Genomic DNA, 25,575 nt, shown 5'->3' on the forward strand with positions numbered 1-25,575 from the left:
TTTTTGTATGTTAATATTATATCCTGTGGCATTGTTGAACTTACTATATATATATTTATGGATTATCTGGGATTTTTCATAGACAATTTTATAGCCTATAAATAGAGACAGTTTATTTCTTTCTTTCCAATATGTATGCTTTGTACAGGATTTTCTTGCCTTGGTGTGCTGGCTAGAGCTTCCAGTACTGTGATGAAAAGCAGTGGTAAGAGTGGATATCCTTGTCATTTTTCTCATCTTAGAGTGAAGGTATTCAGTCTCTTACCATTTAGTGTAGTGTTAGCAATAGGTTTTATTGTAGATGTTCCTTATCAAGTTGAGGAAGCTCTTCTCTATTCATTGTTGGCTGAGAGTTTTTCTTGTTAATATGTGTTGGATTTTTAAATGCTTTTTCTGTGTTTATGTGATCATATGATTTTTTCTTTCATAGCATCCTTCATGGTGGTTTATATTGATATTTGAATATTGAACTACTCTTACATCCCTGAATATGGTTGTAGTATATAATTTCTTTTATTTATTGCTGAACTATTTTTGATAATTTTAAAAATAATTTTTACATCATATTTGTCTTTTTTATTTTTGTAGTAGTGTCTTTGGGATGCTACAGTAAAACTCACTTAATAAAATTAGTTGGGAAGTATTCCCTCCTGTTTTATATTGTGGATGAAATTGGTATTCATACTTTAAACATTTGGTAAATTTAATTTATTTAATAGTAACATGACTATTCAAATTTTATATTTCATCTTGAATGAGTTGTGGTAATGTGTTTTTTGTGGAATTAGTCTATTTCATCTGAACTATCAAATTGTTATGTATAGAGCTGTTTATAGTATTCCTTTATCCTTTTGATGTTTTCAAGGTCTGTAGTAATTCTCTTGTTTCACTCCTGATATTAATAATTTGTGTTTTCTCTCTTTTATTCTTTCTTTGTCAGTCTTGCTAGAGGTTCGTCTACTTTATTGAACTTTTCAAAGAATAAGCTCTTTGTTTCATTGATTTTCTCTGCATTTAAACAATTTTAATTTCATAGATAATTTGCTATGTATCATTTTCTCTCTCTTGTCTACATTGAGTTTATTTTGCTCTTCTTTTTCTAGTTTTCTTGAGGCAGGAGCTTAGGTGATTGATTCGAGACCTTTATACTTGCATAATGTAATCATTTCCTGAGATAAAGTTTTCTCTCAGCATTGTTTTAGCTACATCCCACACATTTAAGTATGTTGTGTTTTCATTTTCATTCAATTCAATGTATTTTTATAAAATTTCCCTTGAGACTTTCTCTTTGCCTCATGAATTGTTAACAAATGTGTTACTTCGTTTCCAGGTGCGTGGAGATTTTAATTTTTATTTAAATTTTTTTTGGTTGGAGTATAATTGCTTTACAATGTTGTGTTAATTTCTGCTGTACAATAAAGTGGATCAGCTGTGTGTATAAATATATCCCCTTCCTCTTGGACCCCCTCCCCATTCCCCAGTCCCACCTGTCTGGTTCATCACAGAGCACTAGGCTGAGCTCCCTGTGCTATGCAGCAGGTTCCCACCAGCTATCTATTTTTCTCCCAGTTCATCCCACCCTCCCCTTCTCCCCCGTCCACATTTCCATTCTCTACGTCTGCATCTCTATTCCTGCCTTACAAATAGGTTCGTGTGTACCATTTTTCTAGATTCCATATATATGCGTTAATATACGATATTTGTTTTACTCTGACTTACTTCACTCTGTATGACAGACTCTGGGTCCATCCACGTCTCTACAAATGGCCCAATTTCGTTCCTTTTTATGGCTGAGTAATATTCCATTATATATATATGTACCACATCTTCTTTATCCATTCATCTGTCGATTAACATTTAGGTTGTTTCCACGTACTGGCTATTGTAAATACAGCTGCAGTGACCATTGGGGTACCTGTATCTTTTTGAATTATGGTTTTCTCAGGTTATATGCCCAGTAGTGGGATTGCTGGGTTATATGGTAGTTCTAGTTTTAGTTTTCTGAGGAACCTCCATACTGTTCTCCACAGTGACTGTATCAATTTTCATTCCCACCAGCAGTGCAAAAGGGTTCCCTTTTCTCCATATCCTCTCCAGCATTAATTGTTTGTAGATTTTTTGATGATGGCCATTCTGACTGGTCTGAGATGATACTTCATTGTAGTTTTGTTCTGCATTTCTCTAATAATTAGTGATGTGGAGCAGCTTTTCAGGTGTTTGTTGGCCATCTGTATGTCTTCTTTGGAAAAATGTCTATTTAGGTCTTCCTCTCATTTATTGATTGGGTTGTTTGTTATTCTGTTATTGAGCTGTTTGTATATTTTGGAGATTGATCCTTTGTCCGTTGCTTCCTTTGCAAATATTTTCTGACATTCTGAGGGTTGTCTTTTCATTTTGTTGATGGTTTCCTTTACTGTGCGAAAGCTTTTAAGTTCCATTAGGTCCCATTTGTTTATTTTTGTTATTATTTTCATTACTCCAGGAGGTGGGTCAGAAAAGATCTTGCTGTGATTTATGTCAAAGAGTGTTTTTCCTATGTTTTCCTCTAAGAGTTTTATAGTGTCTGGTCTTACCTTTAAGTCTTTAATACATTTTGAGTTTATTTTTGTGTATGGTGTTAGGGAGTGTTCTAATTTCATTCTTTTACATGTAGCTGTACAGTTTCCCCAGCACCACTTATTGAACAGATTGTCTTTCTCCATTGTATATTCTTGCCTCCTTTGTCATAGATTAGGTGACCATAGGTGCGTGGGTTCATCTCTGGGATTTCTATCCTGTATCTTTGATGTATATTTCTGTTTTTGTGCCAGTGCCATACTGTCTTGATTACTGTAGCTTTTAATATAGTCTGAAGTCCTCCAGCTCCACTTTTCTTTCTCGAGATTGCTTTGGCTGTTCGGAGTCATTTGTGTTTCCATACAAATTGTACAATTTTTTGCTCTAATTCTGTGAAAAACACCATTGGTAATTGATAGGGATTGCATTGAATCTGTAGATTGCTTTGGGTAGTATAGTCATTTTCACAATATTGATTCTTCCAATCCAAGAACATGGTATATCTCTCCATCTGTTTTTGTCATCTTTGATTGCTTTCATCAGTGTTTTATAGTTTTTTGAGTGCAGGTCTTTTGTCTCTTTAGGTAGATTTATTCCTAGGTATTTTATTATTTTTGTTGCAGTGGTAAATGGGATTGTTTCTTTAATTTCTCTTTCTGATCTTTTGTTGTTAGTATATAGGAATGCAAGAGATTTCTGTACATTAATTTTGTATCCTGCAACTTTACCAAATTCATTGATGAGTTCTAGTAGTTTTCTGGTGGCATCTTTAGGATTTCCTATGTATAGTATCATGTCATCTGCAAACAGTGACAGTTTTACTTCTTTCCCAATTTTGATTTCTTTTATTTCTTTTTTTTCTCCGATTGCCATGGCTAGGACTTCCAAAACTATGTTGAATAACTGTGGCAAAAGTGGGCAACCTTGTCTTGTTCCTGATCTTAGAAGAAATGCTTTCAGTTTTTCACCATTGAGAATGATGTTGACTGTGGGTTTGTCATATTTGGCTTTTATTATGTTGAGGTAGGTTCCCTCTATGCCCACTTTCTGGAAATTTTTTTATCATAAATGGGTGTAGAATTTTGTCAAAAGCTTTTTCTGCATCTATCGAAATGATCATATGGTTTTTATTCTTCAGTTTGTTAATATGGTGTATCACATTGATTGATATGTATATATTGAAGAATCCTTGCATCCCTGGGATAAATCCCACTTGATCCTGGTGTATGATCCTTTTAATGTGCTGTTGAATTCTGTTTGCTAGTATTTATTTGTTCAGGATTTTTGCATCTATGTTTATCGGTGATATTGGCCTGTAATTTTTCTGTGTGTGTGATATCTTTCGTTTTGGTATTAGGGTGATGATGGCCTTGTAGAACGAGTTTGAGAGTGTTCCTCACTCTGCAGTCTTTTGGAAGAGTTTGAGAAGGATTGGTGTTAGCTGTTCTCTAAATATTTGGTAGAATTTGCCTGTGAAGCCATCTGGTCCTGGACTTTTGTTCGTTAGAAGACTTTTAATCAAGTTTCAGTTTCATTACTTGTGATTGGTCTGGTCATATTTTCTATTTCTTCCTGGTTCAGTCTTGGAAAGTTGTACTTTTCCAAGAATTTGTCCATTTCTTCCAGGTTGTCCATTTTATTGGCATATAGTTGCTTATAGTAGTCTCATATCATCCTTTGTATTTCTGTGGTGTCAGTTGTAACTTCTCCTTTTGCAATTTTATTGATTTGAGTCCTCTCTCTTTTTTTCTTGATGAGTCTGGTTAGCGGTTTATCAATTTTGTTTACCTTCTCAATGCACCAACTTTTAGTTTTATTGATCTTTGCTGTTATTTTTTTCATTTCTATTATTTCTGCTCTCATCTTTATGATTTCTTTCCTTCTGCTAACTTTGGGTTTTCTTTCTTCTTTCTCTAGTTGCTTTACGTGTAAGGTTAGATTGTTTATTTGAGATTTTTCTTGTTTCTTGAGGTGAGATTGAATTGCTCTAAAATTCCCTCTTAGAACTGCTTTTGCTGCATCGCATAGGTTTTGGGTCATCGTGCTTTCATTATCATTTGTTTCTAGGTATTCTTTTATTTCTTCTTTGATTTCTTCAGTGATATCTTGGTTATTTATCAGTGCAGTGTTTAGCCTCCATGAGTTTGTGGTTTTTACAGTTGTTTTCCTATAATTGATTTCTAATCTCATAGTATTGTTGTCAGAAAAGATGCTTGATACGATTTCAATTTTCTTAAATTTTCCAAAGCTTGATTTGTGACCCAGGATGTGATCTATCCTGGAAAATGTTCTGTGTGCACTTCAGAAGAAAGTGTATTCTGTTGCTTTCACCTGGAGTGTCCTATAAGTATCAATTAAATCTATCTGGTCCATTGTGTCATTCAAAGCTTGTGTTTCTTTATTTTCTGTCTGGATGATCTGTCCATTGGTGTAAGTGGAGTGTTGAGGTCTCCCACTGTTATTGTGTTACTGTCATTTTCCCCTTTTTTGGCTGTTAGTATTTGCCTTAGGTATTGAGGTGCTCCTATGTTGGGTGCATAAACATTTATAATTATTCCGTCTTCTTCTTGGATTGATCCCTTGATCATTACATAGTGTCCTTTCTTTTCTCTTGGAACATTCTTTACTTTTAAGCCTATTTTGTCTATATGAGTATTGCTCCTTTAGCTTTCTTTTGATCTCCATTTGCATGGAATACCTTTTTTCCACCCCCTCACTTTCCATTTGTATGTGTCCCTAGGTCTGAAGTGGGTCTCTTATAGACAGCATATATACAGGTCTTGTTTTTGTATCCATTCAGCCAGTCTGGGTCTTTTGGTTGGAGCATTTAATCCATTTTCATTCAAGGTAATTATAGATATATATGTTCCTATTACCTTTCTCTTTATTGTTTTGGGTTTGTTTTTGTAGGTCCTTTTCTTCTTCTTCTCTTGTGTTTCCTGCCTAGAGAAGTTCTTTTAGCATTTGTTGTAAAGCTGATTTGGTGGTGCTCAATTCTCTTAGCTTTTGCTTATCCCTAAAGCTTTCGATTTCTCCATCAAATCCGAATGAGATCCTTGATGGTTAGAGTAATCTTTGTTGTAGGTTTTTCTCTTTTATTACTTTAAATATATCCTGACCCTCCCTTCTGGCCTGCAGAGTTTCTGCTGCAAAAACAGCTGATAACTTTATGGGGATTCCCTTTTACATTATTTGTTGCTTTTCCCTTGCTGCTTTTAATATTTTTTCTTTGTGTTTAATTTTTGTTAGTTTGATTAATATGTGTATTAGTGGTTTCTCCTAGGGTTTATCTTGTATGGGACTCTCTGCAGTTTCTGCACTTTGGTGGCTATTTCCTTTCCCATGTTAGGGAAGTTTTCAACTATAATCTCTTCACATATTTTCTCAGATTCTTTCTCTTTCTCTTTTTCTTCTGGAACCCCTATAATTCGAATGTTGTGTGTTTACTGTTGTCCCAGAGGTCTCTGACACTGTCCTCAATTCTTTTCATTCTTTTTTCTTTATTCTGCTCCTCAGCAGTTATTTCCACCATTCTATCTTCCAGCTCATTATTTGTTCTTCTTTCTCATTCTGCTGTTGATTCCTTCTAGTGTATTTTTTTGCTTCAGTTATTGTGTTGTTCATCACAGTTTTATGTTCTTTAGTTCTTCTAGGTCTTTTTTAAACATTTCTTGTATTTTCTCAATCCATGCCTTCATTCTATTTCTGAGATTTTGTATCATCTTTATTAGTATCATTACTCTGAATTTCTTTTCAGGTAGGTTGCCTATTTTCTCTTCATTTATTTGGTGTTGTAGGTTTTTACTTTGGTCCTTCATCTGTAACACATTTTTTTGTCAACTCATTTTTTTTAATGTGTAGGGCTTTGTTCCTTTCTTACTGGTTGTTTGGCCTGAGGTGTCCAGGACTGGAGTTTGCAGGCAGTTGGGTAGAGTGAGGTCTTGGTGCCGAAGTGAGGATCTCCGGGAGACCTCACTCTGATTAATATTTCCTGGTGTCCGAGGTTCTCTGTTAGTCCAGCGGTTTGGACTTGTTATCCCCACCTCAGCAGCTCAGGCCCGACCCTCAGCCTGGGAAACAAGATTCTGCAAGCCATGTGGCGTGGCAAAAAAAAGAAGAAAAAAAAAGTATGATATCGAGGAATAAAAAATAAAGTGAAAGTAGAAAAATAAAAAATATATTGGAAAAACTAGAAATATAAGTGAAACAACAACAACAAGGTAAAACAGAACCAAAACAGGAAAAAAAAAAAAAGAGGCAGGGAAGAAACCAAAAGGAGCAGAACAATCACAAAGAGTAAAAGATAAAATAAAATTAGAAAAATGAAAGACTTAATAGAAAAAATAAAAATATAAATGATACCACCACAAGGTAAACAGAACCACAACGTTTAAAAAAAAAAAAAAGAAAGAAAAAAATGAAGAAAAGAAAAAGGGGCTGGAAAAAGCCTTGGCTTGGGCCGAGGACCTTAGGTGGTGGTGGGGGTTTAAGGTGGGGGCGGGCCCCTAGGCTCAGGACCTGCACAGCCGGAAAGGACAACATGGCTGGAGGGGGCCTCAGAGCGTGGATTAGAGTGCAGGGGCAGGGTTTGGGCTCTGCACAGCCAGTGGTGGCCTTGGAGTGCAGAGGATCAGGCCCAAGGCCTCAGCAGGCTCCGTATGGCCCAGGTGGGCGGGGGAAACACTGGCTTTGTTCCTTTCTGATCCTCCAATCTCCCAAGGGTCTCTCTGCATCCCCGTTGCTCCCCTCACTGTGAGTGGGCCACTCTAGGTGTGTGAACCCCTCCCCCAGCCGCCCCACAGGGGCATCCATCCCATCCTGCCTCCATTTCTTCTCCCCCACGCCACGTCCTACCTGGTTACTTGGGGGTTCTTCCCATCCCCTTCGGTGTCCGTGGCCCCTCACAAGTGCCTGGTAGGTGCCCTAGTTGTAAGGAGATGTGAACTCTGTGTCCTCCTATTTTGCTATCTTGACTCTGCCCCCTCAGATTTTAGTGTTAACCTTTCTCTTAATTGATTTCTAGTCTCATTTCATTGTGGCCACATAACATAATCTGTGTGCCTTCAATTCTTTTAAATCATTTAAGGGTAGGTCAGGATATGGTCACTTTTGCTATATGTTTCATAGGCACTTGAAAATCATGTGTATTCTGTTGATTAGATTCTGTTGGTTGCTGGTGTTACTGAGTTCTTGTGTATCATTGCTGATTTATTTTAGAGAGAAGGACATTCAGGTCTCTAGCATTATAGCTATAATAAATGCATTTGTCTGTTTTTCTTTTCAGGTCTATCAGTTTTTGCTTCCCATTACTGCACCTCTTTTGTTTGCTATGTACACATTTAGGTTTGCTATGTCTTCTTGCTGGATTGACATTATGTGATATATCTCTTTGTCCCTGATACTTTTCTTTGTTGATGTCTGCTTTACCTGATATTAATATAGCCACAGCTGTTTTCTTTTAATTCATGCTTATATAGTATATCTTTCTCTATCTTTTGACTTCCAACCTACTTATATCATTCTGTTTGAAGTGAGTTACTTTTAAGAAGTATAAAGTTGGGGTTATTTTTTTTTTAAATCTATTCTGCTGATCTCTGTCTTTTAATTGGTACGTGTGTATGTATGTGTGTGTGTGTGTGTATGTGTGTGTGTGTGTGTGTGTGTACCATTTACATTTAGTACAGTTATTGAATATGTTAGTACTTAAGTTTGCTTTTTGGTTGTTTGTTTTCTGTTTATTCTGGTTTTATGATTTTTGGGGTTTTTTTTGCGGTATGCGGGCCTCTCACTGCTGTGGCCTCTCCTGTTGCGGAGCACAGGCTCCAGACACACAGGCTCAGCGGCCATGGCTCACGGGCCCAGCCGCTCCGTGGCATGTGGGATCTTCCCAGACCAGGGCACGAACCCGTGTTCCCTGCATTGGCAGGTGGACTCTCAACCACTGCGACACCAGGGAAGCCCTGTTTATTCTGTTTTTAATTTCTCTTTTTTCTTTTTTCTGCCTCCTTTGGGTTACTTGAACCTTTTTTAGGATTCCATTTTCCGTTTTCATTCTGCTATAATGATTCTGGGTGTATCTCTTTGTATAGATGCTTTAGAGGTTGTTCTAGGATTACATCACTTACATATGTACATGTATACATTCAGCCCTCCATATCTGTAGGTTCCACATCTGCACATTCAGAGGACTGAGCGTACTATGCCAGCCATTTAATATAAGGGAGTTAAGCATCTGAGGAGTTTGGTATTGGATGGGGAGGAGTGTCCTGGAACCGATCCCCTGTGGTTACCAAGGGACAACTGTATATAATATATATATGTGCATGTATATAATATATACTTTGTAATTGCTCACTGAGGTTTTTCTATGATGGCTGCTTAAAATTCTTGGCACATAATTCAGACATCAGTGTCATCTCACTGTTGATGTCTGTTGATTGTTTTTTCTTATTTAATTTGATATATTCCTGGTTCTTAGCTCTATTGAGTATTATATAAGACCCTAGATATTATTTAAATCTTGTATTTTAGTGGGTTTTTTTTTAGCACTGCTCTTTTCGGTTTAGGTTACCACCTCATTGCTGCCAGGTTGAGAAGGAAGTCCAGACTTTCCACTATACCTTTGTTGATACCTAGGAGAGGAAGGGCTCCTTTCTACTGCTGGACAGAATTAGAAGTTTAGGCTCCCCTCTCTGCATCCTCTGATACCAATCTCAGCCTCAGATTATCCGCTGATAACAAGAGGCACCAAAAAAAAAAAAAAAAAAAAAAAAAACAAGAGGCACCTTGTTATTGCTCCTCACGTGGTCTCCAGTGACATCATTGGGGATGGCCTTGTTGCTGCTAATCGGTAGTGGAAGTCCTGATTCTTTACTCGGCCTCTGACTCTACTCCAGCCAGGAGGGGGTGGAATGCCATGTTACTGCCAGGTGGGGGTAGAAGTTCAGGTTCCCCACATGCCACATGATTGCCACTGATTGGCGGGGGTTGTTGGTGGCCACTTGTTACCACCCAGAAATGATTAATGTCCTGACTCCCCACTCAGCCTTCACCAACAGCATTCCTTTGGGAGAATGGGAGGAGGAGAGCTGAGGCACCTCATTACAGTCTGGCAAGGGTGGAATTCTTGGCTCTCCATTCCACTTTTGCTGACATTGGTGGGATAGAGCCCTAGTTTTTTTGTGCTGTTTGTCAAAACTTTTGTCTTGCTAGGTTGCTCTTTTTCCTGGTCCTTTGCCTAAAGAGATCATGTTTTTCTTGGATCTCTTTATGTGTGTGCCCATTGGTGTTCAGTGTTGTCAGCTTCTTCACTATCTATGATATATTAGGCAAAAATAGAACCCAAGGAACTCATCACTGTCTTGTTCCTTGAGTGTGAAGTTCACTAGCCAGCCTGCCTGTTTCCTTCCGCTTCTCACAGGCTCTGTATGTTTGTAATATATATTTTTATATATGTCCAGGGTTTTTAGTTGTGCTTAGCAGGAGATACAGGGAAAAGTATGTCTACTCTACTTTACTAAAGCAGAGGTCTCATTTTTTATAGGAGTAATATTTATAAGAATTAAATTAAATGCTGTGTGAGACCCACGGCCCAGTACCTAACACATGGTACTGGCTCTATAAATGTTAGCTCTTATTTTTGTCATATATGTCTTTCTTATTCAGAATGATCTTAAATTGCCATGGTAAGTTTTGACCAGTACATTTATGGTTGGATCTTCTGAGCACTAAAATTACTTTCTGAGCTTTCATTTGATATTAAAATTCAGGGTCAGAATAGTATTGAAAAGAGCATGGACTTTGAGTGAAACAAGCATGTTTCTGTTAGTTTTGTGTCTTACACCTTATTGTTTAATCTCAGCCTCAATTTCCCATTTTGAAAAAGTCATTATTAATACTAATCTTAAAGGATTATGAGCATTGAATGAAATAGCTGTATAAATTACTTATAAATTCTAATATTTTCAGGTTTGTTATATCACAGATAAACTATGAAAATTGAGTCTCTAACCATTCATTTGCTTATCAGTGTTTACCTGTTAACAGAAATGAAAGTTTTGCCATATAGTATTGTTCTCTGATTTGTTGCTTTAAAGGTCCAAAATGATTTGCTTTGATAGGGATGAAAGTGCTTAATTTAGATTATTGTAATCATTATCAAAAATTTTCCTCCATATCTCCCCTTTTTTGTTAGTGTATTAACATGCTCAAATTTCTCCCATCTAAAGCAAAACAATATTTCCTAGAATTGCACCTCTAGTCCCAACCTCACTGAACTTAAAAGAAAAATTTATACAAATTTGTTCATTATTCCCTCTTAAAACCACTGTAATCTGGCCTCTCCCCACCCCACCCTCAAATCATCGGTGACTTCAGTCCTTACCTTACCTAATCTCTCTCAGCTTTTGATAATATGGGAACTGCTTCATTCTTGAAATTCTCTTCCTTTGGCTTCCACCATCTTTCCTAATTTTCTTGCATTTCTCTTCCTGTTCTTTGTGAGTTTTTTCTCAGCTGTAGAACTTTTTCACCTGTATCTACTACAGATTGTATTTTCCATTATATTTTCAGTTTGTGTAGACCATCACCTGGTATGTAGCAGATGCTGCATAAATAATTCTTCAACTTAAATTGTCTATCCCTTAAGATTAGTTATCCTTGGTGTTCCATCCTTGGCCCTCTTCTCTGCTAATTCTACTTATTTTCCTTGATTGATTTTTATTAATTTCAATGGCTTTAGTTATCTTGTGGATCAGATCCCTCTTCCCCTTTCATATATTTTCCAGTGCCCTTTCTCTTTGATTGTGCTTATAATCGTTGATTAAGTAAAGTCTCCATGTAGAAATTCACTCAAGCCAAATTGACAAAATAGGACATTTCAGCTTCTCTGCTTGACCATTCTACATAGAGTAAACATGGAGGGCTTTAACTTTTAAGCACTTTACAAAAGTGAATACCTGTGTGTAATGCTGATGTATTAGTTGATACTTGAAAATTTCAAATAAAGCCATTTTACTTACATTACTAGTTACAGAAATAAAAATTACAATATACATTTATCGTTGGTTTCACTTCTTATCTATGAGCCTCAGTAACTGACTTAATCCAAGGTCCAAATTATTTATGTATATATTATAACTTGGTATAAATAATTAGTTATAAATTATATATACACATACAGTGATATTTAAACATATTGCAAACCATGTTGCTTTTATTCAACATTGTACAGGAGGTCTTAGCTACTACTGTAGTACAAAAAAAGAAATAAAATTGGTAAAAAATTGGAAAGAAAAGCAACCTTAGTATTTACAAATGATGTAATTTTTATGCAGAAAACACTAGAGAATCAACAGATAAATATTTAGATTAATAAATGTACTTATTGAGTTGCTGGGATTAAAATTAATATTCATCAATCAAGATAATCCTATTTGTTGTAATAGCTACATCTCAGTGGCTTAACAAAATTAAATTTGTTTTTCATTAAGAAAAAGTGTTTGGATTTTTTAGAATTGATATTCTCATTACCAATGCCAGTGAACATGCATATCTGTCCCATTAGATAGTAAGCTCCATGAGAATAGGAGCCACATCTTTGTTACTCACTGCTATATTCTTAGCAGAATGATATTTCTAAAATGTAAATCCAGTGGTATAATGCCACTCCTTAAAAGTTTTCTAAATATTCCTCATTACCTATAGAATGAAACCCAAGCCCCCTTGCATGGTATGTAAGACTTTGCATGAGCCATTCCCTATTTACTACTTAAGCTTTTTTTACCCTATCCCCTGTCCTCAACTTTGTATTTCTCCAAAGGGGCCATAATAACTCTTATCCATGCCTTTGCATTTATAACTTAATTTTTTCTCTTGGAAATGCCTTTCTCACCTTTGATAACCATTTTCCTTTTTTTTTTTTTTAACAGCTCAAGTACTGTACTCATCAGGATGACTTCCTCAATCCTCCTCCTCCCCTCTCTATTTTGTCCTTTCCACCCCGAAAGCAAATCTGAATGTTGTCCTTCCTCTATGCTTCCATAACACTGCTCATATCTCTATTATGACCCTTATACAGTTTACTTATTTCTTTCCCCACTAGCCTATAAACCTGTAAGAGCAGGGATTCTGTGCCTCATTTATATTTATATTCCCAAATGTATGCACAGGTTTGAAACCCAGAAGATTTTAAATAAAAGTTTATAGAATAAGAAAGATCAGTGTTAAGGCTGTTGGGGCAATTCAAGTGAGAACGATGAGAGCTTAAACTAAAAGAATGGCAGTAGGGATGGAGAGAAGTGGTTTTAAAATGGATGTATATGGTTGGTGAAAGACGGCTTCCAAGTGTCTAGCTTGGGAAGTGTAGTGGCCGTTCATCCAGATGAGAAACAGAAAAATAATAGAGTTATGGCGGGGGAAAACCAACATGATACTACTTAAATTTTGGTAGTTTCCAGTGGTAATTATGACCACATTAAAGAATTGGAAAGTAGAGATACCCTTAAATGTCCAATAAGAATGTATTTTAAAATTAAGTTGTAGAAAAAAATTTTATGTGTACACACACATACGTAATCAATCACATACAGAATGAAAGTATTATGAAACAAGTATTCAGTATCTACCCAAATCATTTCCTTCATCTCTCCCTGATTAGATGGCTTGGAAGTCAGGGTAGTAATTTCTGCTGTAGATTGTCCCATGTGGATCAAAAATCCTTGTCAACACCTATAATCCTAAACTTTGAGGGAACTTTTAAAAACCCAGACGAATCTAAGCTTATAGGAGATAAATTTATTTTTCCATCTTCAGTATCTAACTTCCTCTAATAAAGAAGGATTTAAATACATATCTTTAAATGGATGAGAATTCGGAGCAGTTCCAATGGGTGTGTAGGTGATAAGGACTGAGTCTTTCAACCAATTCTGTGATTCTTTGAGGCAGGCCATGGAGAGACCCTATATTGCTGTTACAGATTATTGATGCTGTAGCCCATTGCTAGACTTGAGAAATAGACCAGGAGTAACACCCTGGCCTCATTGTGTTGTTGAGAAGATGCTTTGATCATTTTCACAGCACTAAGTCATGTCTATCTAGTGTATATCACGCTGGTTACGTGCTCTGTTATACTACCCCTTGTGTAGTATAAATACTCCCTGGCTAGTCCCTTTAAGTGTTCCTTTCTGTCATTATGGAGTCAGAAAGAGGAGGCTGGCTCAAGTCTCCACCAGTTGTCTCTCTTCATTGATCCTGATACTCCATATAAAACTACTTTGCAATGATAGCTCTTATGTTCAGCTTTCCTCTTAAGCCCTAGGAATTATTAGAGAACTGCTTCTGCTGTCCCTCCTCCTACCACCTTTTAAATGTAAACATTTTGATTAATGTCATTTAAATGATTTCTTTGGCTTTTATGTTAACTTTCTAATAGAAAATAAGTACTAACTTTCATTTATTTAGCACATAGTAAATGCTAAACTATTTATTATTTTTAATCTTCTCAATAACACAACTAGATAGGTAAAGTTTATCCTTATTTTACAAATGAAGAAAATGAGAATCAAAGATCAGAAGTTACTTGCCTCAAATGTATCACAAGTATATTGCTGAGCCAGCATTGGAACTCAAGTCTTATCCTCTTCTAAAGCCCTACTCCTTCTTCTGTTTCATATTACATCATACCCCTAGGAAGATATATGATTTTATAGTTATTAGAAAAGGAGGAAAAACATGTAATTTTATAAACAGTTTTACAGGTGACTTAAGAAGTATGCCTTGTGAGGTGAGGAATTACTGGGATATTCCTTTTCATCCTAGGTCAGATGTTATCAACATTCTTTTGTTGTTGTTGTTGTTGTTTTGTTTGGCCATGCCACACATCTTGCAGGATCTTAGTTCCCCTACCAGGAATCAAACCCAGGCCCCAGCAGTGAAAGTACAGAGTCCTAACCACTGGAGCACCAGGGAATTCCCTCAACATTCTTAAGTAAAGATTTGCACTGTTGTGATGATTATCTTTGTACCCCACTCTAACTTGGAATATTCTTTTTATCCTAGATCAGATGTTATTAACATTCTTATGTAAGATTTGCACTGTTGTGATGACTAGGCCACAGGGTGCCTAGATATTTGGTCAAACATTTTTCTGGGTGTGTCTGTGAGGCTGTTTCTGGATGAGATTACCATTTGAGTAGATAGACTGAGTAAATTATTGCCCACTCTAATGTGGGTGGGTCTTATCCAATCAATTGAAGACCTGAAGAGAACAAAAAGGCTGAGTAAGAAGAAACTTCACCTACCTGACTGCTGGAGCTGGAACATTATCATTTCCTGCCTTTGGACTTGAACTGAAAAATCATCTCTTCCTAGGTCTCCAGCCTGCCAGCTTTCAGACTAGAACTTATACCATCAGCTGTCCTGGTTCTCAGGCCTTTGGATTCAGACTGAAACTACATCGTTGGTTGTTCTGAGTCTCCGACTTGCCAGCCACATATCTTGGGACCTCCATAATTTTGTGAGCCAATTATTTATATGTATATACATATATAATATATTTATATATGCACACATATACATACATACACACACACCACACACACATCACACATATACCAGTAGTTATATATATAACAAATAGGCTTATAGCCAAATATATAGCCTACTGGTTCATTGGTTCTGTTTCTCTAAAGAACTCTAATACAACTGTTTTCTGCCTTACTTTTCTTCACAACTGCTCCCAAGCCTCTCATTACCTTTTTTCCCTCCACGACACCCACTCTCATTCTTAATATGTCTATTTACTTACAGTTACTCAGAACACTGCTCACAAAATTACTACAGGTAACTTATTTTTCCAATACTACTGTGAATTACATCCTATTAATGGCCCCTGCGTGTGCATGCACACACACTCTTATACAGGCACATTATTCTTCATATAGTACATCAGCTAGTCAGTAACTTTCTGTGATAATGAAAATATTCTGTGTTTGTGGTGTACAATATAATAGCCATTAGCCACATGTATTAGGGTTCTCCAGAGAAAAGAGCCAATTGGAAGGAGAGATAGATAGATAGATAGAAAGAAAGATAGATAGATAGATAGATAGATAGATAGATAGATAGATAGATAGATAGGGAGATTGATTTACTGTGTGGAGTTGGCTTATGTTATTATGGAAGCTAAGCAGTCCTAAGATCCGCAGTTGGAAAACTGGTCCAGGAAAGCCAATAATAAAGTTGCAATCCAAATTTTAGTCCAAAGGCAGGAGAAGTCTAATATTCCATCTCAAAGACAGTGGCAGAGAGAAAGAATTCTATCTTACTGGGCCTTTTGTTCTATTCAGGCCTTCAGTGGATTCAATGAGTCCCACTCACATTAAGGAAAACAATCTGCTTTCCTCAGTCTACTGATTCAAATTGTTAAGCTCATCCAAAAACACCATCACAGACACACCCAGAAATAATGTTTAGCCAAGTGTCTGGGTACCCTGTGGCCCAGCAAGTTGACACATAAAAGTAACCATCATATTACATATGGCTACTGACCGCTTAAAATATGACTAGACCAACCAAGGAACTAAATTTTTAATTTTTATTTAATTTTAAGTAATTTAAATGTAAATAGGTATACATGGCTCACAGTTACTATTTTGGACAACACAGTGGTAGATTGTCTCAGTCCTAGAATGAAGCTTTGACTGATGCTGTAGGACCGTTCAGACTACTTCTCCAGTATCTGGCTTCCACCTGGGCTTGAAACACCTCCTCTGGGAGAACACAGCCACCATGTAAGAAGTCCAACTACCCTGAGACTGCCATGCTATGAGGAAGTATTAAGCTAGTCACATGGAGAGAGTATATCAAGAGAGGGAGAGAAAGCCCTATCTGTTCTAGCCATCCATCCCATTTGAAGGAATGTGAATGAAGAAACTGTATTGGACCTCTAACTCAATCAGGCCTTCAGGTGACTTCAGCCAGAGCTGCCACCTGACTCTAACCATATGAAAACTCACAAGCAAGAAGTTCCATCTAAACCTGCAGAACCATGAGAGATAATAAATTGTTGTCTTAAGCCACTCAGTTTTGGGGTGATTTGCAAGGCAATAAATAACCAGAACAGAAGTATGCTAAGGAATCAAGGCTTCCTATTTTTCTGGCTCCCCTAGATCCCAATCTTCTTTTCTTTCTGTTTTCTACTTTCTTGCTTTTTGTGGTATAAACTTTTATGAGTAGAACTAAATTAGCAGTTTGGGAAAGTCACAGTTATCTGGCCTTCAAGTATCTTGGCTTTTTGACCTCATATTTAAAAGGCTTTCCTGCTTTCAGATAGGCCAAGTTGGACCAATGTTTGCCTTTTACTTCCTTACTAAAGGCCATAACCAGTTAATACAATCTAATACCCTGATCTTTTTCAATCGTCTTTTTTTTTTTTTTTTTTTTTTTTTTTGCGGTACGCGGGCCTCTCACTGTTGTGGCCTCTCCCGTTGCGGAGCACAGGCTCCGGACGCTCAGGCTCAGCGGCCATGGCTCACGGGCCTAGCCGCTCCGCGGCATGTGGGATCTTCCCAGACCGGGACACGAGCCCACGTCCCCTGCATCAGCAGGCGGACTGTCAACCACTGCGCCACCAGGGAAGCCCCGATCAATTGTCTTTTAAAAGTCTAATCCCAGAAGACATATACCTATGCTTCAATATCAACATTTTAACCTCTGTTTCGCTGCCAGAAGAAAATGGATGGGAGGGAGAAGGATGTGTTGGGTAAATATTCAAATGATACCTGCTATATAAGCAATACCTCTTACATATAACAGACTAGTCATGTACTCAGATCCTATATGTTATTTATACAACTTATAAATTGTGCTATTTAACACAGTTATATAGCCTTGAACTTTATCCCTTAATAATGTACTTTTTATTCCAGTGAGCTCAATATTTATAAAAATTTAAAAGGAGTTTATTGCTAAATGTCAGGAAAACAAGTGTTTAGGACACGATTTACTATTATGATTGTTCTTAGTGAGCATTTTTTTGTGATTGACACTAAGAGGGCAAATTTTGGATCTGAAAATTTCATTAGGACTCTGTTACATCAGTGATTTGTTTTTTTCATTCCAGTTCTAAGAACAGATGGAAGTGGCTATGGATAATTCATATGATTTCAATCAACAAGGCTCATGTAATGGAATTCCATCTGAGAAGAAAAACAACTTCCTTGTGTCAGAAGATCATGGACAGAAAATCTTAAGTATACTACAGAATTTTCGAGAACAAAATGTCTTTTATGATTTCAAAATAATCGTGAAAGATGAAATAATCCCATGTCATCGTTGTGTGTTAGCAGCATGTAGTGACTTTTTCAGGTACTTTACCTTGTCTGTTTATCCCTCAGATTTTATGATACCACTAATTAAGTTATTTTTTATGGCTGTACTCAATTTTCCCCCCACAGAACATGAAACAGTAATCTTTAATACTTAAAAAAAAATAATTAGAACCTAGATTAACTAATGATTTTTGAATATGAAAATATAAGAGTACCTTTTTTAAAGTTCAAGTCTTCCCAGGCTAGGATTGGGAAGTTCTATGGAACATTAGTCCCTTGAATTGTTCTGGAAAAATATTGTTTTGATCTGGGGTCAGTTTTGTTTGGGGGATCCCTGCACTGTATAATTTGGGAAAAGAGGAAAGGACAGATTGAGCAAAAATGGAAGCCAAGTTCAAAGAAAATGAGGAGTCTGAGAAGAAAATACATTTCAGTCATGTATTATATCCCATGGATTGTCCAGGAGAGAGGGACTCTAATGCAGAGAATTTCTCTTCACTTTAGCCAAGATAGTCCTACAGTAGGGAAAAGTACTTCCAGAACCATTTCTGGAGAGCACCCAACTTTTTCTGATTCTAATTCTGAATATAATTTGGTTCCCCATGTAGATCATCCTACAAGGAATATCCTAGTCATGACACTGTAAGAATCCACTGTGATGACAGTGGGTTTCTGATTCTTAACAGTGATTAAGGGTCATGACCTTAGTACTGTGGTAACTGTATCAAGGTAATACCTGTGAGGCCTGTTCATCAGACAGACAAACCTCTCTTGCTGACATCTTGACCTTCAGCCCTCCTAGTCATACTGCAATAAACTCAAATCCTAATTGCAGTATTTTGCATTATGTTCAGTTTTAGAAACAATTTTTATTCTAAGTAAGCAGGGGTTAAATCTCTAACAAAACACCTGTTTCTGTAGGGTTTCCTGCTTTGAATTTGGGAGCAGTGGCTCAGTGCTGCATCACAGTTTACTGGGGACAAGGGGGGCTACAACTTTTACTAGCCTGTTGCCTAACTAGACTATATGTCTTCATGTATTCTTTTCATTTCTTCTCTCATGTATCCTAAGTTATTCTTCTTCAGACTCTACTGGGGCCCTAACTGTTCTTATGTTCTCCCACTCTCAGGTTCCGCTAGTTTCTTCCCACCTCTCTTCTAATCCACTTTTTCTTCCAAGCAACTTTCTTGCTCCCTTATCTTTCATATCACCTCTTCATCAGAGGAAGCTGTACAGTATAATGGTTAAGTACTTGGCCTCTTAATGCACATGCCCTAAATCTAAATCCCAGCTCCACCACTTACTAGGCTTGTGACCTTAGGTAAGTTACACAACCTCTTCAGGCTTCAGTTTCCTTATTTGTAAAAATTTAAGATAATAAAAATAGGACCTAACTCATAATGAGTGTTGAATGAAATATTGTATATATATATTTTTTTTGCAGTATGCGGGCTTCTCGTTGTTGTGGCCTCTCCCGCTGCGGAGCACAGGCTCCGGATGCGCAGGCCCAGTGGCCACAGCCCGCGGGCCCAACCGCTCCGCGGCATGTGGGATCCTCCCGGAGCAGGGCACTAACCCGTGTCCCCTGCATCGGCAGGCGGACTCTCAACCACTGTGCCACCAGGGAAGCCCGAAATAATGTATATTAATGATTATGTCAGTGCCCACTATATTCAATTAATGTTAGCTGCAATTATTATTATTTCCAAACCTAGCCAAAAAATGGAAATAATTTGGTATGAACACACAGTCTTATTTCTCCATAATGTTTTCATGTTAACAAAGTAAGAAATTCGTATAAGCATTTGAACTGGCAGTCCTCTACTCTTTATGTTTAAGTTATTTATTAATTAAATGTATTTGCACATAATATTTGTCCATAGTACTTTGTTCAGCCTAGCTTTTTAGGGATCTACTTTCAATTTTTAAAAATTATTGTTAAAACAACATGTTTTTCAAAATTCGCATCTGTTTTGAAGTAAAACAAATGACAGTTTTATAATGACCTAGATCCTTTATTATATATAGTATTTTACTAAATGAGTATATAGTTCACATAAAAATATGTACAAATGTAGATAGAAAGTCTACATTATTTACACTCTTGTATGATAAGGCCACTAATTCATAATTTTGTGTTATGATCAAACTCACTGGAGTATTGGGATATAAACTCACAGAAATATTGGGGTATATAAAATTAAAATAGAAAATTACATAGTGCATGGTAAATGCACTTTATAATATTTTTGGAAAATTAAAATTATGATTGAGTGTAAAGTCACTGGAGACAAGATTCAAAAGGAATCACACGTATTGTGTAAACACTTTATGATAACATGGTAAATTTGAGATAGAAGTTAACTGGATACTTTAAAGATGAGTAGGATGACATATATTACTTGTGTCTTCTCAAAGAAAATGTGGAAGTTGGTGGTAAATTAGAAATACATACAATTTTAGAAAACTTTTTTCTTAAAATGATATTAATAATAGTTTGCATCAATTAACTTAGTTATTTCTCTCACAGCTCAGTGAAATAGGTACTACTAGTATCCCCATTTTCAGATGAAGAATTTGAACCACAATCAAGTTGTTAACCTCCCCAAGGTCACACAGTTAATAAGTGGTATAAGCTAGATACCCACCCAGGCAGTCCTGTTCTAGAGTCCATGCTCTTATTATTACCCTAAACTGACTATAGATATCTTAATAATCTAATTATAACCACAGGTTAATGTTTCTAAGTTGATATACATTATTGAAATATCCTGCATAATGTGTAACATGTATAAATTTTTGTAACTCTATTTATTCGTTATTGTGTTAAAAAGTATTGAATACTCCTAGTAGAAAGGGGCGTTAGCATCCTTTTCCTAAGGAGTATTCTGTATTTGGAAGGCTCCTCATATTTTTCAGTTGGACACTTGTGCTGTAGTAACTTTAGTTACTCTCTATAGTAGACTTTAATAATGAAATTTGGTTTTCCCCCAGAGTACTTGGGCGCCTGGGCACTACTCACAAAGGTGTCCTGGACAGTACTGGAACAAATACAAACCAGTATTAAACCAGGACCAAAATCAGATGATCTTTAGTCTTAATGAATGTTCAACTGGCAGTCTTTAGTTCTTTGTTGTAGCTCTTTCCTCTTTATCTTTATTTGCAGTTCTACTGAAAATCATCATAATGGGTTTGTTTAAAGTGTAAAAATGAATAACTCTGGATATGAAATTAATATAAGGATGGACAGCAATATTGATCTTACCAAAGCCAAATGTAAAATATATCTTAGTCTCCTGCCTAAATATTTCCAAATAATTTATATTTTTGCTTAAACTGAGCCAAAAATTTTCCTATTTCCTTAGAGTCTATCAGCTTTACCAGATGGGGATAAATTAGAACTTATTATGAAGAACTTTCAAGCTGGTTAATTATTCAAATCTGGAGACCTGTCTCCATCTCTCAGTGGCTATTTCTACAAAAAACTTATTTTTAGCCTTTTTAGTTTGGTGTGGTACACTGTTGTTTAGTTTTATAAAATCATATTCCCTTTTTCCTAAAGTGCTGTATGAAATGTGTTTTTAGACATGTATTCAAGTTTATCTTATTTGGTGGATTTCCCCACACAGAGTCATTGGAAACATCTGATATCTCACTGTATTCCATCTTTTGCATATTTCACTGCTGCCAAATTGAAAATTATTTTGAAAAAGACTTTTAAATCCTAAACCCAGAAGCTTTTATATATTTTAAGTAATTTTAGTTATCACCTGCAGAGTTGATACTAAGTTAACCCATAAGTAAATAAATTCAGCCATTAGAGAGATTTTACCCTAATTTTATGAATAATATATAAGAACATCAAATCAGATGCAAAATTTGAATCTTTTTGTAGCCTTTGGATCCATTGCTGTGGGTCAGCTATAATGGGTATATTTTGCAATATGGTAGTTATGTAATACGTATATTTTACAGGTAAATAATATGGTCTCTAACTATTATAGATATTAAATTAATTTATTAGGATGCTTTAAAAATATATTTTGTAAATGTATTTTACATCAACCTAAGAGTAAAGGAAACCTCTTTAAGGTAATATTGAAAATTATCGTGGAATAAAATATTCCTGTTTATTTGTTCTCCTGTGTTCTTCATTTTTGCAGGGCTATGTTTGAAGTAAACATGAAAGAAAGAGATGGTGGAAGTGTTACCATTACTAATTTGTCCTCCAAAGCAGTAAAAGCATTTCTTGATTATGCCTATACTGGAAAAACAAAGATAACAGATGATAATGTGGAAATGTTCTTCCAGTTGTCATCATTTCTTCAAGTTTCCTTCTTGTCCAAAGCTTGCAGTGACTTTTTAATAAAAAGTATTAATCTTGTGAATTGTTTACAGTTATTATCTATATCAGATAGCTATGGCTCTGCCCGTTTGTTTGATCATGCTTTATACTTTGTACAACATCACTTTTCTTTATTATTTAAATCCAGTGATTTCTTAGAGATGAATTTTGGAGTACTGCAAAAATGTCTGGAATCAGATGAATTAAATGTTCCTGAAGAAGAAACTGTACTGAAAGTTGTCCTTAGTTGGACTAAACATAACTTAGAATCAAGGCAAAAGCATCTGCCTTATTTGATTAAAAAAGTAAGATTATATCAGTTATCTGAGGAGACACTTCAAGATTGTTTACTCAATGAAGAGTGTTTACTAAAAAGCACAAACTGTTTTGACATAATCATAGATGCAATTAAGTGTGTGCAAGGTTCTGGTGGACTTTTCCCTGATGCTCGACCATCCACAACTGAAAAATACATATTTGTTCACAAAACTGAGGAAAATGGAGAAGATCAATATACATTTTGCTATAATATTAAAAGTGATTCATGGAAGATACTGCCACAATCACACCTGATTGATTTGCCAGGATCTAGTTTGTCTAGTTATGGGGAGAAAATATTCTTGACAGGCGGTTGCAAAGGGCCGTGTTGTAGAACAGTTCGGCTTCATATTGCAGAGTCATATCATGATGCCACTGATCAAACCTGGTGCTACTGTCCAGTCAAAAATGATTTTTTCCTGGTATCAACTATGAAAACACCAAGAACCATGCATACATCAGTTATGGCTCTCAACAGATTATTTGTCATAGGTGGAAAGACTAGAGGATCCCAGGACATTAGAAGTCTCTTAGATGTTGAATCTTACAACCCTCTTTCCAAAGAATGGATATCTGTTAGCCCATTACCCAGGGGCATATACTATCCTGAAGCAAGTGCATGCCAAAATGTAATTTATGTTCTTGGATCAGAGGTAGAGATTACAGATGCTTTTAACCCATCACTTGATTGCTTTTTTAAATACAATGCTACAACTGATCAGTGGTCTGAACTAGTAGCAGAGTTTGGGCAGTTTTTTCATGCAACACTAATTAAAGCTGTCCCAGTAAACTGCACACTGTATATATGTGACCTTTCCACTTATAAGGTTTATAGTTTTTGTCCAGATACTTGTGTTTGGAAGGGTGAAGGGTCTTTTGAATGTGCAGGCTTCAACGCAGGTGCAGTTGGAATTGAAGATAAAATTTATATATTAGGTGGTGATTATGCACCAGATGAAATCACAGATGAAGTGCAGGTCTACCACAGCAGCAGGTCTGAGTGGGAAGAAGTTTCACCAATGCCAAGAGCCTTAACTGAATTTTACTGCCAGGTGATTCAGTTTAATAAATACAGGGACCCATGGTTTTCTAATCATTTCTAAAAGTATTGTGTGATTAGACATTCTAAAACTGTTGCAGTTTTAGAAACCTGCAGTAAATTTATTAACCTTAATTATTGGTAAAATGGTCTTTACAGCTTAATAACATAAAATGCACCTTCTATGAGAGAATTGCTATGAATGTATACCATATATGAATTAGCAGTTCCCAGAAACTTAAAATACAAAATAAATTTTACCAAAAATTATATTTAATTTAATCTTGGAGAGTCTAGAATATTACTATTTTCATATGTAAATAAAACTCAGGCTTTGATGTTTTGATTTTTAAAGTACTTTATCCATGAAACACTAGTTAAAAACAAATCAGACTTCACAGAATTGTACAGTTAAGATGGGAGAAATCTCTCTAGGTAAAAATTATTTATTTACACTGTATTATATGAAGTGAAAAATAAATTAGAGTCGAGAATCCTATCTTGTTACTACAGGTATAAGAGTTGTCGAATTCCTATTTTTTCTGATCACTGGTTAGCTGCTTTTAAGCCCTTTCTTTTCTTTCACCATTTTTTAGTCAGAACATTTTCTGAAATGCAGTGTATTTCCCCAGCCTTCTAAACTGTACACTAAACATGGTTTAACTCTTTTCATAATTCGACTCTTCGTTAAGAGCATAATGTACTGTGCTGTAATGCCCTAATGCCATTGGCAGTTACTGAAATGTCTTAAAATTTGCTGATTCTATTAGTTTTCAGTGTTAGTTGGTTTCAGTTTTTAGCAGTATTATACCTTATTTTCTGGCTCAAGCTCAGTAAATTAACATTTTTGATTTAAATAATCAGTTCTAAGTTATACCTGACCTGAGTTTATCTTGACATGTAACCCATTTAGTGAAGTTCTTGGTTTCTGGGATCGTAGTCCTAAAATACTTTTTCTGTATCATTGCCAGTTTCCAATGTAAGTGAGGATGTAGAAAGTCTGACCTCTAGATAAGTGGACCACTATTGTTGGCATTTCTTAAACTTTTACATGTCCAAATTTGAGTTACAATAAGAAATTTCAGCGTTTAAATTAGTACCATATCAGTTTTCTGTGATGATATATACCAACTGTAAAGTGCTGTGTATGTTTACTACTTCAGTAAATTATTCACAGTGAATTATTTTCTAAATTTAAAAATATGACTAGGCTTTTGGTATTGATAGTAGCATTTGAAACTTGCGTCTTGTTAGATGTTTAATTATCTTTAACCCAAACAATGAAAGAGTGTTACTTATCCTTGTTTTCAGCTAAGATGATTCTGCCTTGTAAGAGGATATGTTTCTTTATCAGTTTTACAGATATAGGTATTTTAGGTTTTAAGATACCTGACTTATATCTCAGGTAATGTGCAGGTTGTATTTCTGTGGAATCAAATGTAGTTTCTCACACACTGTAGTAAATGTTAATCTGTTATAAATGTACATATTCTTTATAAGTGGAAATATACTTAAATGAAGGTCCTTTTATTTTACTATATAAATTTTTGCAATCATAAGTTTCAAATACATTTTTTAAAAATAGAACAGAATATTAGACTGAATTATCGTGCAATTCCAAAGTCAGGGATTGTCTGTAATCAGATGACAGTTGCATAAAAAGTATTCTGTAGAATTGGTGGCTTCCTACCTTAGTTGGCTCTGCCCTTTCCTCTGTGTGTGTATTGTGTGTGTAAGAAAAAAAGAAAATTCAATGGAGGCTTTCTTTTACGTGTTACGTGGCATTCTGGAAACAAGTTATTTGAGAAAGACCATAACACAGTGGGGACTAAATTGTTAACTTAAGCATATATAAACAAATATTTCCAGAAAGGGAGAACTAAAGCAAAATAGAATACATTCCTGATCTTGTTTCATTAATTTTATCTTGATTTCTACCATTCTTCTCATTGACCATTGATTTCTGATGTTACTAGAAATATCCTTGT

General features: G+C 35.9%; 1 protein-coding gene across 2 annotated transcripts in view; it reads left to right on the top strand.

Moving 5' to 3' along the window:
• KBTBD3 (kelch repeat and BTB domain containing 3) overlaps positions 1-23,958 on the top strand; it is a 49,134-nt gene extending 25,176 nt beyond the window's left edge. Inside the window, exons 2-4 of one of the 2 annotated variants that reach the window (XM_032640718.1) lie at positions 14,926-15,070; positions 17,678-17,922; positions 22,049-23,914. In XM_032640718.1, coding sequence (XP_032496609.1) covers positions 17,690-17,922; positions 22,049-23,651 — 1,836 coding nt within the window. In that variant the 5' untranslated portion in view covers positions 14,926-15,070; positions 17,678-17,689 and the 3' untranslated portion in view covers positions 23,652-23,914. Of the gene's footprint in view, positions 1-14,925; positions 15,071-17,677; positions 17,923-22,048 lie in introns of both variants that reach the window. The other variant, XM_032640719.1, reaches the window with a different exon arrangement.
• The last annotated feature ends 1,617 nt before the right edge of the window (positions 23,959-25,575 follow it).

This window comes from Phocoena sinus, chromosome 8 (assembly GCF_008692025.1).
Source record: "Phocoena sinus isolate mPhoSin1 chromosome 8, mPhoSin1.pri, whole genome shotgun sequence".
Classification (NCBI taxonomy): Eukaryota; Metazoa; Chordata; class Mammalia; order Artiodactyla; family Phocoenidae; genus Phocoena; species Phocoena sinus.